We start from the raw sequence: 13695 nt of genomic DNA, 5'->3' as shown, positions 1-13695 counted from the left end.
AATGCCGTTATAATAATTTGTCACATATCTGAACATTATATTTTCCATGATAATGACTGTGAATAATAGTAGAGTGATAGCTCTCATATAGCAGAAAGCCCCAAATGCAATTTTTACACACTGTATGCTCCATCCCGAAGTGCTTGTGGCTATAATAATTATTAGGATTAGCGTAATGTATTTTTACATTATGCTATCTTACATTTGGCGTAGTATCCTCCATGAACACACACCAGCGCACATCCATGCAAAACATTAGAAATTACATGATTAGGCTACAATAGGAAACATAATTACAATAAAGATATTATGAAATACATCTCACAATGGTAATGATGGTTAAAGGAGAATTCCGGTGTGATATTGACCTAAAGTGTATCGAAACATGATACCGAGTGTGAACGTATGTCTCATAGCCCATCTCGGCTTGTCCCCTGCACTCCAAAATCTGGCGCTAGTTAGCCGATGCTACCAACATCTTTTTCAATAGTGGTGCTTCGGCATCGGGCTAGCCATGCAAATAAATCACTGTTTTACACCCATTTACGAGGCTCAATGTATCTCCACACTTCATTGGTAGACTTCCGAGGGCCCTGACATTTAAAACGAGACATTGAGAACTTTGAAAAAGCACTGGTAGTTTACTTACAAGACGATTTATACAGACAGTATCTTCACGAAGTTTAGCGTTTGCAGCCATCTTGAATTTAGTCACGATAAGTCGAGCAACGAGTAAGAATGAACAGCTATGATAAGGGATCAGATTCCAAAAATAATTCAGTGGAAATGCATGGATTCCAGTTGCTGCTACTGGAAGAAACTGGAATCCATGCATTTCCACTGAATTATTTTTGGAATCTGATCCCTTTATCATACCTGTTCATTCTTACTCGTTGCTCGACTTATCATGACTAAATTCAAGATGGCTGCAAACGTTAAACTTCGTGAAGATACTGTCTGTATAAATCGTCTTGTAAGTAAACTACCAGTGCTTTTTCAAAGTTCTCAATGTCTCGTTTTAAATGTCAGGGCCCTAGGAAGTCTACCAATGAAGTGTGGAGATACATTGAGCCTCGTAAATGGGTGTAAAACAGTGATTTATTTGCATGGCTAGCCCGATGCCGAAGCACCACTACTGAAAAAGTTGTTGGTAGCATCGGCTAACTAGCGCCAGATTTTGGAGTGCAGGGGACAAGTCGAGATGGGCTATGAGACATACGTTCACACTCGGTATCATGTTTCAATACACTTTAGGTCAATATCACACCGGAATTCTCCTTTAAAAGTGATTAGGCGAGAGCACAGCTGAAGACACACTATCACAAGATATAAGCAACTCCTCTGCAGGATAAACTTTGTTTTATTCAGTCATTCAAAAAATATTTGGGTAAGTGTTGCTGTTTCCAGCCTATGTTTTCGATGGTAACCCATCGTCAGTCAATAGTGAAAGTAACTTACTGCGTATAACTCTCTTGTCGTTGACTGACACCATGGTGAAGTTAGTTTCACTTTGCCAATGACTTCAAATACTAGACGAGTGCATATGTGTAAAGGCTATGCTGGTTTTAGTACAGCATGGTTTAGTGGAATAGCTGTTCCATACGGTCTCACAGACTCCTTCAAATGTGCCGTTGACTGTCGCAGGACAGTGTTCAGAATCAGAATCAGAATCAGCTTTATTGGCCAGGTTTGCATAAACAAACAAGAAATTTGACTCCAGTTAATCTTTGCTCTCAAAGTACAACACTCACTTAACATGTACAGAATAACAACAGAAAGGTCAGTGAGAAATATAAGAAATACATATGTATGTTATACTGTATAACCTTACATGAACCATAGTCTAGTGAGAATTGTTTGGCTCAATCACACATGACCTTAAACAGTTAGACTGTGGGTTTTTTCCCCCTGAGATGCTATCTCAACATTGAGTAATTCCTAAGTAAATGTTAAACATATAATTATGTTGTATTTTGTTATGTGGTGTGAGTATGTGTGTGTGCTGCATGTTGTGTGTGTGTGTAAACATACACATGTTTTCCCCTCTGTGTGTGTGTGTGTTTGCATGCACATCTGATACCCTCTGGTGCAGTTATGCCAGTCCTGTCCTGTGCCGTCTGGTATTCTGCAGGGGTGCGTCATGGCCCATTGCGAGTCCTGGGAACCATGCTAATGGCCATTTCAGGGTTCACATGAGCAGACTGAGATCCAGGCTGGTATGTCCCCCACCAATGAGGCCAGAGAGGGGGGTTAAACGACAACATCAGAAACACTATCACAGTTGATTAAACAAAACTCTACATTCTGATTACTATCAGAATATTACTATCAATTGAAATGGAAGCAGAAATGTTGTTAATTCAGCTTGATGAGTTGCCTGTGTACCCCCCCCCCCCTCCCCCCCCGTGAAGAACGTCTACTCATCCCATCCTTCTGCTTCTTTAATTTTAACCCATCTTTCAATGTATTGTTTTTTCTATATCATATCCCATAAGGCATTCTGTTACACAGTAAGACCTAACATTGGTCTTACTAACATAACATTGTTTAAATCTGCCTAAATTGACATTTTGGAATGGAAGGTCTTTGTATATTCTGAAGGAATTCTAGTGATAGAACTCGGTGACTGTGGTGACGTCATCCACCAGGCAGAGCAGTCAAGCAGCAGTAGCAGTGCGGCCAGACAATCGGTTAGCCGTGCGGGTGTAATCCCTGAAGCTGTGAAGCTGATCATACACGAGGAAACATTTTGGGCATTGTTTAGTATTTTGGTTCTGGCAAGTTAGATTGACCTAGCCTAGAAATCTAGACACACCCTAGCGCAGTGGTTCTCAAACCTTTTCTTTCATTCCCCACTTTGATCAAGGGGGCATTCTCGAGCCCCACCTGTCCCTCATCGCTCTAAGAAAGTGGTAGGTCAAGCTTAACATTGTAAAATTTATTGAAATAATGACAAGTTCTAAATATATCCTCTTCAACAGAGTTAAAATCAGCTGGTGCTGCAGATATAATAATAAATAAATACATAACACACATATTTCTGTTTTCTAGCAACATATTAGGAAGCATAGGCCATTTTACAGCAATGTACAATATATTCAATGAAATACCAACATGCTGCATTAAATGGATCCATAATCCAGTCATACTGAGCACTGCTGGTTGGGAAATATTTTTGAAATAAACTTTGCAGGGATGTGATGTAGGCCTACTGTTTAATACATTGGATCACAAGAGTGCCTCCCAATCAGACGTTTCAGCGATTTCGCTCAGAAATCTCAAAGGCATAATACTGTCGCGATCAAGGCGCCTGTCCCATACTCAAGTTTTTTTGGTGAATGCAGTAATCTTATTTGCTAGGTGAGGTAGGTGCTTATCTTTGCCTTGTAACTGGACATTTAACTCAAATGTATCACTAAGATATATCAAATATATCGCTAAGATAGGCCAGCTTCGTCAAGAAATGTTCATTAGTGAACGTGCTACCTGGGCCCAGGCTACAGATAAAAAAATAAATAAAAAACTCCTGTTTTTCACGTCAGTTCGCGCCCCACCTGGAATATCGACCCACAGTTTGAGAAACGCTGCCCTAGCGGCAGCAGGGTAGTCTAGCAACTCTCCGTTGGCTTGCAAGCTGGAAAAATTAAACTTCGATCAGTCCAATCACATCGTGTATAGAGTCAGTAGGCGGGCTTAACATAATGATGGCAGAGTTGCGACGGTTCGGCGTGAATTCCCTGCTACTTGAAAACAAAGAAGATGGATGCTGCTGCTGGTGAACAGCACAAGTTAAGCTTTGTTTAAGTTGGCAAAAGTTTGAACAACTAGCCAACTAGCTCCGCTGGAGGAAAACGCATGGGACTTATGAGTTGTAGCGCTATCCTATTGCGTACAGAGGGAATTTGAAAGACAACCATTTATCCCGCCCCTCGGACTGAGCACTCTGAATGGTGAGTCCCCAGACCCTACATCTTGATGTGGGTCTGGCTCGTCAGGCTAATATTGACCATGATATTGACCAACATTTCTTTCTAAAGAACTTTATTCATCAGTAGGCACATTTTCATGATCATCCAATCAGAAAACATGGAACTGGTTATGTGGTTGCCCAGCAACATTGCTCAAAAAGTTGCCCTGTGTGTGTGATCACCTTGAGTCCTTGTTGCTTTGGATGAAATAGGGCTGTCAAAATAACTGATTAATTTCGATTAATTAATTTGAGAAAAAATAACTGATTAAAAAAATTAGTGCAGATTAATCGATTCCGTATGACCTTTGACCCCGAGCCGATCTAGTCAGTAAAAATTAGACTGTAAAATGAAGGAGAGAGAAGAAAACGTGCTGCCTGGATCATTGATTGGAACATTTGCTTTTAAAAAATGGCCTGATGGTGTTGATAAAAATAAAGTGTTGAAAATAAAGTCTTCTGCAATGTCTGCAGCAAGGAATTTGCATATCACCGGAGTTCATCAACTCTATAGTCGCACATCAATGCAAAGAAATAAGTGTTGACATTGAGGGGAGTGTTAATTTATTTTCATTGTGTCCCCTAGGTTATATCTGTGGCCTGAAATGCCTTGTATGTGAAAAAAAAAACTTCTTCCCGAAGCACTGTTGAATTTATTTCTTCAGCATATTAGGTCATATCATAGATTATTATGGCCATTATTTGAACAGTGAAAATAATAATAAAAGAGTTTTTGAACTTTAATGTCACTAATGCTGATTATTCAATGATTCATTTGAATTTAAATATTTAAAATACTTTCACAGCAAAAATTATATATGCGATTAATTTAGATTAATTAATCAGAGAGTATGTAATTAATTAGATTAATTTTCGATTGACAGCCCTAGGATGAAAGCATCGGTCACTACCAGTCACTCCAGTCACTTTAAGGTCCAAATATACTTCTATGGATGTGGCCTATGCACTGACCGGATGTAGCAAAATTCGTCATACGTTTGTACTGCCTTTCTGTGCTGCGGCCAGATTTTGTGTCCGTACTGATCTTGCGCAATGCCTGTTTAGAACTGGATGTGTAGAACAACGCCGATCCAGTAGATGGGAGATACACACACAGATGTGCACGGCAGTATGACTGTATACAGTTGTACACCATACCAGTAGGCACAGGGTGATTTATTTTCCTGGTTCCGTCTAGAATTCTACGCAAAAGATCTACTGTATAGTTTCAGTGTTCTTTATACAGTCTATGGGGAAAATCTCTGAGGGTAATTGTCGCATCAAAATGTGCAACTCTCGGTTTGCAAACGTTCTAATCACATATTTGTGATCGTACTCCTAAACTGTATACACTGTAGTCTGTACTTGTACTGGTGAGAGTGATGTCTATATTTCACATGGTCTTTATCAGTTAGATTAGTGTTTAGTGTGTTACCTGAATCTTGAGCATGTTCACACCATGGCTTCCTGTCCTATGTGCAATAATAACTAATAACCTTAGTCTAAAAAAGCATCTGAACCAGGCGATTGAAAGGGAGAGAGAGAGACAGAGAGAAAGTGAGAGAGAGAGAGAGAGAGAGAGAGAGAAGGGGGACTAATACCTGACTTCCAACACCCAGAGCCAGACGGACATTATCACTAAGCCTGGTATACTGTTTTTTTAAGCCCTGGACCTTTTTCATTTCCACTGTCAGCCTTTGGGGGCTTCAGCTCGGGCTTTGCATGCGATAGCGGCCTTTTGTCAAGAGGCACTCCCCAAATTAAAAGTTAATTACACTTCTGGCCAGCTTTTAATCCCTTTGCTATGGTCAGCGCTGACCTTAGAGGAAACAGGCAGGTGAAAGCAGTCTGGTTCATTAGCCCAGATGGCCAAGTCTTCTGTAGAGAGGTGTGTGTGTGTGTGTGTGTGGGATGGGCAGAGATAAATAAATGTGACATTTAAAGCCCCTTTATTGAACCAACACATGGATTAAGGACTGCTAGCTCTAACCCAAATCCACCTGCAACACAGCAAAGCCCACAAACACACATCGCCAGGTAAACAACAGACTACACCAGTTGATCACAGGCCTAGTTATATACACACCATCTGCACACAAAAAAGGATGAGGAGAGAGACATAAAAGAGAGAGGGATGAGAAAATGTAGGAAGGAGTAAGAGAAAGAAAGAGGGATCTGCAGAAATAGACAGATGTGTGGAGAGAGAGAGAGAGAGAGAGAGAGAGACTGGGTATCCACCTGAGTGACAGTCTCTGGGGAAATGGGGATCAGGCATAAGTCCTGAGGCAAGAATTTAGATGAATAACCTTCATTACAGTGACAAGCAGTCTGGTGGCTAGCGAAATCCTTCCCCTGGACCAGACAGGTCTGTGGCAGGGAGAAAGCCAGTGTTCAGGGGCCTGCCTTTCACAAATCCAGACTCCCAAGGAGCTCAGGCTAAAACCTGAATGGGACTCAATGAGGATGACAGCTGAATGCGGCAAGTAGCCTAAAATGTCATTCTCTTTGTCACCTTTGTCACTGTCAGTACAGTAATAACATGCTGCAAAGTGCATTATTGTTCTCTCTGCTCCCTCTGATCAGACTTTGAGTTATTTTTACAAATTGAGCAATCTTAATCCCAGGTTCTACCCATTAGTGGTGCATGTCTGTCCCTTTTTACAATGGAGCTACTACTATGAAATGGACGCAAGAACATTTTCAAACTTGTCTGACAATAAAGTATTATCTATCTATTGTATCTATCTGTCTAGATAGATAGATCTATCTAGATAGATAGATACAGTAGATCTAAAATCTATAATTTATAACGTGTTGAAGCGTGGTGTGTCGGTGTGCCAGGGTGCCAGTTTGTGTGAGGCTACCATCCCATTAGAGGGCTTCTAGTCAGCTCAATGTAGCAAATAGCTTAATGTCTCTGAATTGTGAGCGACACTGCCCAGAAATTCTGACTGATGATAATCAAATATCACAGTAAAAGTAATAAAAAGTAATCTAATGAATAATGTGTTGATGTGTCAGTGTGTCAGGATGGTATGTCTGTGAGATCACCAAAATTCCATTGCAGGCCTCCAGCCAGCGCAATGTACACTTACCAATAATGCCTCCGACACTGGCCAGAAATTCTGACTCTGATGAGCAGAGTGATCTTTCCATTCCGAAAAGAAATGAAAACAATGAGGACTTGCGGTGAGATGCTTTGAAGCACTATATGATGTAGTAGCTGACTCCAAATCAATCTCTAGTAGGCCTACATAATAATATAACAACTTTTTTGCTAGTTTGGTGCGTTTTTGTATAGGGTAGCATACAGGGTATTACTGTTTCTATGGGCTGCAATATCACTGTACTTCCACGATGGCGAACTGTGGTCATCTGATTTATGCTTTCCAAGGATAACACAGCCAGCGTGATGTTTAGCCTAAGTGCCGTCTCGATTTAATTATCCGGCTGAGATTTGTCTGAGGTGTTTGCCTGAGGTGACTTTCAAGCTGGTTCATACCCAATTTAACAGGCATATCTTCAAACTGGACTGGTCTAGCAGACTTGAAATAACACACTGTTGCTGCTGAAACGTGAATAGAAGAACGACAATAGCAGACTGTTGATGAGCCTTCTCTAAATAGGAGGCACGCGCGAGACTCCGCGTTCCAACAGGGCAGGGGCTCGCGACGGGCTCATATGACAGCTTGCCAAACAGTCACGTGAGAGGGGGAGATGTTGCGGCGGGGCGCTCGAGCAGACTGACTTCCTACAGCAGCGAGTTCAAAAAACTAAACAAACTTGGAGAGTAGCCTAACGCTCAAATTCTCTTCTAAAGTTAGCAGCCAAACTGCCTTCCCGCCACCTCACAGAAACATTAGTTTCTCTGCTACAGCAGTGTACTAATGTGTAGCCTATCTCCGAAGCAAAGGCAACATTGTAGCACCTTTGAAAATGCTGACACCCGTGGTTTCAATCACAAAGGGTACACTCGTTTCAAACGCCAACTAGTAAGCTGTCTGGAAGAACCGTGAAGATATAACTTAACCTCATTTAATGACCCAACAACTGTCCAAAAGCAGGAAATGGCAAGTAAACGCTCCGCTAAGGGAAGTGCTATTCCAGAAGCGTTTGCCTTAACAGTTGAGGTAAGAGGATCATAGCCGATTCACTGTTGTAGCCTACTGATTTAAAAACATCACCACGTGTAGGATGGGCAAAGTTACCTCTTTATCAGGATATTGACTTTGGAGTCGTAGCTACACTTAGCCTACGTTTCTGTTTCGTGGTTTTGCTTCAAAATATATTAGTATGTGAAACGCGTTCATGTGTTTGTGGGATTTATTTTGTGAATTGTGTTCCTCTTCCTGTCCCCGTAGTCCAAGGCCGGTGATGAGCGGAGGGAGGGCGCGGTTAAACCGGGCTCCAGTTCCACCTGGGAGGGGTTCAGGCGTAAGGTGTGTCTGCTGGTTCCGTTCCTGTGGCCCAAGAGCAGCACCAGACTCCAGGCTCTGGTTCTCCTCTGTCTCAGCCTACTGGGTCTAGAACGGTTCCTCAATGTTCTAGTACCCATTTATAACAAGAAGATAGGTAAAAACACCAAGCTTACAAATCACATCATCCCATGTTTTACCCTAGGCTACTAACAAATCATGTTAATGTTTGGGTGTGCAAATAATTTGCCTGTTAACAATAATGTGTAATTGTTGTGTAGTGGATCAGTTTGTGTAAGTGGTAGGTCTAAGTCTAATATTTTTTTTTGTCTCTCAGGACAACTTAGCCTAGGCATACTTTGTGCCAAAGCCAGCATAATAGGCTACATACTAACAGACTGTAAACTTGCAGTGGCACTATTTGTTCAGTGAAGGTTGTTCAATTAAATATGGATGAAAACCAGTTGTGCTCAGATTGTCAACCATAGTTGATGTAGTTTACAAACGCTTTTCAGCTGCAATAGCTATCTGATTCACTGCTTAAGATGGTATTGGTGAATCTGGAGGGGGATTTAGCGCTCAGTTTTATCAAAAAGTGATAGGCTACTGACGGTGTCAGGCCTACTGTTTGACAGGTGGTAAAATGACCATTGCTCCACGATACCACTACCCCAATGTGTCACTGATCTGGTGACCCCCAAAATTCACAGGCTGTTTTTTACTGTGACACATGAACCATATTTATATTGAATTATATTCATTTATTTACATGATCAAGCTTAAGTTAACATTTTGAACTCAACACTTAATCAAACACCTATTTTGTAATAGTCCTGTAGCAGAATTGTTGGCTGGAGCCATGTCAATGATTTCCTATTTGAGCTATGAGCTCTGAAGTTTTGTTGTTGTTTGTTTGTTTTTTGAGAGCACAGGCAGCTGGAGCACCATGAGGAGAAATATGCTGAATTTGATGATACAAAGGAATGCATACCATTCCACATAGTGATAACCAGAGACTTTCTAATGAGGAGACACAGCACTCAAGGAATCTCCCATAGAAATGTATGGGGTTAGTTCGTAACACAACATGGCAGTCGTCTACACATATTCCCCCCCTTCCGCCACCAACAGTTTACATGTGAATACATCGTGCCAATCATGTGGTGTGTTGTGAATACATCATACCAATCATGTGGTATGTTGTGAATGCATCATGCCAATCATGTGGTACAGTATGTTGTGAATGCATTGTGCCAATCATGTGGTGTGTTATGAATGCATCGTGCCAATCATGTGGCATGAATACATCGTGCCAGTCATGTGGCATGTTATGAATACATCGTGCCAGTCATGTGGCATGTTATGAATACATTGTGCCAGTCGTGGCATGTTATGAATACATTGTACCAGTCATGTGGCATGTTATGAATACATTGTACCAGTCATGTGGCATGTTATGAATACATTGTACCAGTCATGTGGCATGTTATGAATACATCGTGCCAGTCGTGGCATGTTATGAATACATCGTGTCAATCATGTGAGCTCGCAGCTGGAGTCAGGTTGGTGTTGTGTGCTCGACTTTGGCAATAACTGTGGCTGTTTCTCAAAGTCGAGGATCCTCGAGGATTTGTGCTTGGTAGAACTGAGCCGTGCCGAGTCAAATCCTTCAAAGACGAGGCAAGGCTTCTTAGCCTCCGGAAAAAACACAATGGAACAGACTAGTGAGTGTGCAGGAAGCTAGAAAGCTCAAAAAAGTTCATGCCTGTTTTGTTCACACATTGTATAGTACAGTAAGTATTCATTCATGTCTCGAGAACTATCAAACATTACCTCATTATCAGGGTCAATAAGTGGGAAGAGTCCATGTTCATATGACATTTCTAGGCTTTTGTGTAAGTTCATATTCTCTGCAATTTGTGAGTCTGTTTATTCTAGCCTAAGAGGTGATGCGCCACATCATCAGTAATTGACGTCTCTTGAAAATGATGCGTGAGTGAGCAGGACGTTTAATTTCTCATATATGTCTCCTTCATTCCTCCATCCACCTATCGTTCCTTCCTCGTTTCCTTGACGAGGGAAGGAGGGGGGGAAAGAGGAGGGGAAGGAAGGAGGGGTTAGGAAAAGAGGATGGAAGGGAAGATGGAAAAAAAAACAAATGATATGAACCCTGAGAAACATCCTGTATCCACACTCGACACATCTACATCTCTCCTGTGCGAAAGTTGCATTACCACAAATGACCTACAGGTGGTAGCACAGTAAAATAAATCCACCTGCTGGGTTTGCAAATCATGTTCTGCTTTGGCATATTTAGATCTGTAAGAACCATAGTTGCAGAGTGATTGCATATGGGTTTTGGAGAATGCTGTTGTCCGAATGTCTGACAGGAAGGAAGTAATTAGGTCTCATGTGATGAATAAAGCTGCATTGTTGAGGTTGTTTGTTGATGGTTTGGGTACAAGTAGAATTGTAGCGGCCTGTAACAATGCATTTCTTAAGATGGTGACTAATATGGTCGTGCTTGAGGCCTGGTGGAAATTAAACACTCAGATTGAGTGAGTGTGAAAGTGACAGAACAGGAACGGGATGCTTTAAATCTTGCTGTTGGCTCTCTGGCGACTCAGAACAGTAACCGTCCCACTTCTGAATGGTACCACGTTGGGTCAGGCCTGGATCACATGATATGGAACAGTACCATGCGGGGTCAGAGAGGTTCCGGAACTAGATTGTACCATTGTGGGTCTCCCGTCACCATCCCCACCTCTACCCCCTAATCACAGGTGGATCTTAAAGAGAAGGCCTGAATGGTGGAATGTCATCTAGCCTTAATTGAAGAGATGTGGATGTAGCACTGTTTTCCTGCTTTTATCACACTGGGTCAGCCAGTTGATTCTGTTCTGAATGGTACGACACTGGGTCAGTCTGGATTCTGTTCTGAATGGTACGACACTGTTGGGCTACAAATCTGGATTAGTGGGTTAGCAAGACATGTTGCACTCTAAGCCAGGGTATGCTGTGACACGAAAGTGGCTCTGTTTTAGCGTCACTATCACTATGGTGTCTTATGCTGCCAACCAAACCTGGTCGGTTCATGCCTCCATGCTCAAATCGTGTAAAACTACCACCTACTGACAAATCAGTTATCTTGAAAAAGTTATCTCGCGTGTAAGATTCTGTTATATATTTTACAGATGTAGCTCCACCTCTCCAAACATTTTGGATCTCGCAGGCGCTTTAACAGTGTTGTGCGTGCAAATATGCCACTATGCACTTGCATACCATACATCAGCTGATGACAATCGATTTATCTGATGTTATAGGCTAACCCTATGTGCTAAACTGTAACATGCTAACCCTATGTGCTAAACTGTAACATGCTAACCCTATGTGCTAAACTGTAACATGCTAACCCTATGTGCTAAACTGTAACATGCTAACCCTATGTGCTAAACTGTAACATGCTAACCCTATGTGCTAAACTGTAACATGCTAACCCTATGTGCTAAACTGTAACATGCCCCTCTTGGGTGTTGCACTCTTGTCTTTTTTTTTTTGTTTTTGTTTTTTTTCTCTTTTGCACTTTTTTCTTCTTTTGTATCTCACTTGCTCTGTCTCTCTTTCCCTCTTTTCTCTCTCTCATTTCTCTCCCTCTCTTTCTTCTCTCTTCTCTCTCTCTCTCTCTCTCTCTTTCTCTGTGGGGCTGCTGATTCGGCCCTTATTCCCTGGCTTCTATCTGAGCTTTCAAAAGCCTTAATGACAGAGAGCCTGAATGGTGGGAAGTTTGTGTGTGTGTGTGTGTGTGTGTGTGAAAATGTGTTATAAATGTGTATGTGTGCATATTAATGTGTGGGAAACTCGAGAATGCAGGATTTTTTTTTACCTGCTCGCTTAAGAGAGTGAGTTTATATGAGTTGGGAATGTTGTTGAATTTGTGATCATGTATGTCAGTGAGTGAGTTATGAATATGTATGTAAATGTCTGAGTGTGTCTGAGTCAGTGAGCTGTGAATGTGTGTGTGTGTGTGTAGTGGGAATGGTGTTTGGATGACGTCTGCCCTGACTCCTTTGGGCTTGCAGGGTCTTTGCGCTCTCTGGAACCACTTGAAAGCGGACTCGACCGAAAACCAGCCTTTTGTGTCCTGTGTGGGGGTTTGAGAGTGTGTGTGTGTGTGTGTGTGTGTGTGTGTGTGTAAGGGTAGGGATGTGGGTAGGGGGCAGAGAGGAGGTCACCCCCACTGCCAGTCATGATTAGGGGGCATTAAGGGCTTTTAGCGGCGTTAACACAGCGGTACAAGGGACTTTTTGTCCCCGGGTCCGACCGACCCTGCAGCCGAGGCCAAAAATCAGACAGCCTCTCCCGCCCGCCTCTCGCTTTTCTATCAGCAAAGAAAAAGAAGAGTTTAGCTCTCACAGATTCATTCCTGTCCTCCCTCTCTCTCTCTCTCTCTCTCGCTCTTGCTCTTGCTCTCTCTCCCTTCCTCTCTCTCTCTCTCTTTTGCACTCCCTCCCTCTCTTTCTCCGGCGTGTTTCCTTGCATTGTTTAGCTGGTTGGCTGGCTTTCTCCTCCGCCTCCTTCCCTCTCTCTCTCTCTCTCTCTCTGCTCCAGTCATCCTTATGTGAGTCTAATCGCTCAATCAGAAAGGCCATGAATGTATGTGTGTGTGTGTGAGAATGAGTAAATGAGTGAGTGAGTGAAAGCGAGAGAAGCAGACTTTAAGAATGTGTGAATGCATGAGTGAAAGGCAGAGGTGTGTGTGAGGGTGAGAGGGGTGTGTGAGTGCATGAATGGAGGTGAATGGTAGGCCTTAAGCCCCTTCTGAGACCTGTGCAGGCTGGGGCGGGCGGGGGGGGGGGGGGGGTCCTTGGAAGAGAGAGGGAGAGAGAAGCCTGGTCTCTGGAAGAGAGAGGGAGAGAGAGAGGCCTGGTCTCTGGAAGAGAGAGGGAGAGAGAGAGGCCTGGTCTCTAGAAGAGAGAGTGAGAGAGAGAGAGAGAGAGGCCTGGTCTCTAGAAGAGAGAGAGAGAGAGAGAGGCCTGGTCTCTGGAAGAGAGAGAGAGAGGGAGGCCTGGTCTCTAGAAGGGAGAGAGATAGAGAGGCCTGGTCTCTGTAAGAGAGAGAGAGAGGCCTGGTCTCTAGAAGAGAGAGAGAGGGAGGCCTGGTCTCTAGAAGAGAGAGAGAGAGAGGGAGGTATGGTCCCTGGAAGAGAGAGAGAGAGAGAGAGAGAGAGAGAGAGAGAGAGAGAGGGAGGTATGGTCCCTGGAAGAGAGAGAGAGAGGCCTGGTCCCTGGAAGAGAGAGAGAGAGAGAGGGAGGC

The 13695-nt window shown here is 42.8% G+C and overlaps 1 protein-coding gene across 1 annotated transcript in view; it reads left to right on the top strand.

Annotated features, from left to right (window-relative positions):
* Window positions 1–7619: 7619 nt before the first annotated feature.
* Window positions 7620–13695, top strand: part of abcb6b (ATP-binding cassette, sub-family B (MDR/TAP), member 6b) — a 76489-nt gene continuing 70413 nt past the window's right edge. Inside the window, 2 exon segments of the mRNA XM_042066931.1 lie at window positions 7620–8097; window positions 8329–8539. Coding sequence (XP_041922865.1) covers window positions 8035–8097; window positions 8329–8539 — 274 coding nt within the window. The 5' untranslated portion in view covers window positions 7620–8034.

This window comes from Alosa sapidissima, chromosome 2, assembly GCF_018492685.1.
Source record: "Alosa sapidissima isolate fAloSap1 chromosome 2, fAloSap1.pri, whole genome shotgun sequence".
In the NCBI taxonomy this organism is placed as follows: Eukaryota; Metazoa; Chordata; class Actinopteri; order Clupeiformes; family Clupeidae; genus Alosa; species Alosa sapidissima.
Note: the sequence above shows the minus strand (reverse complement) of the source record. Positions and strands in the feature narration are given on the sequence as shown.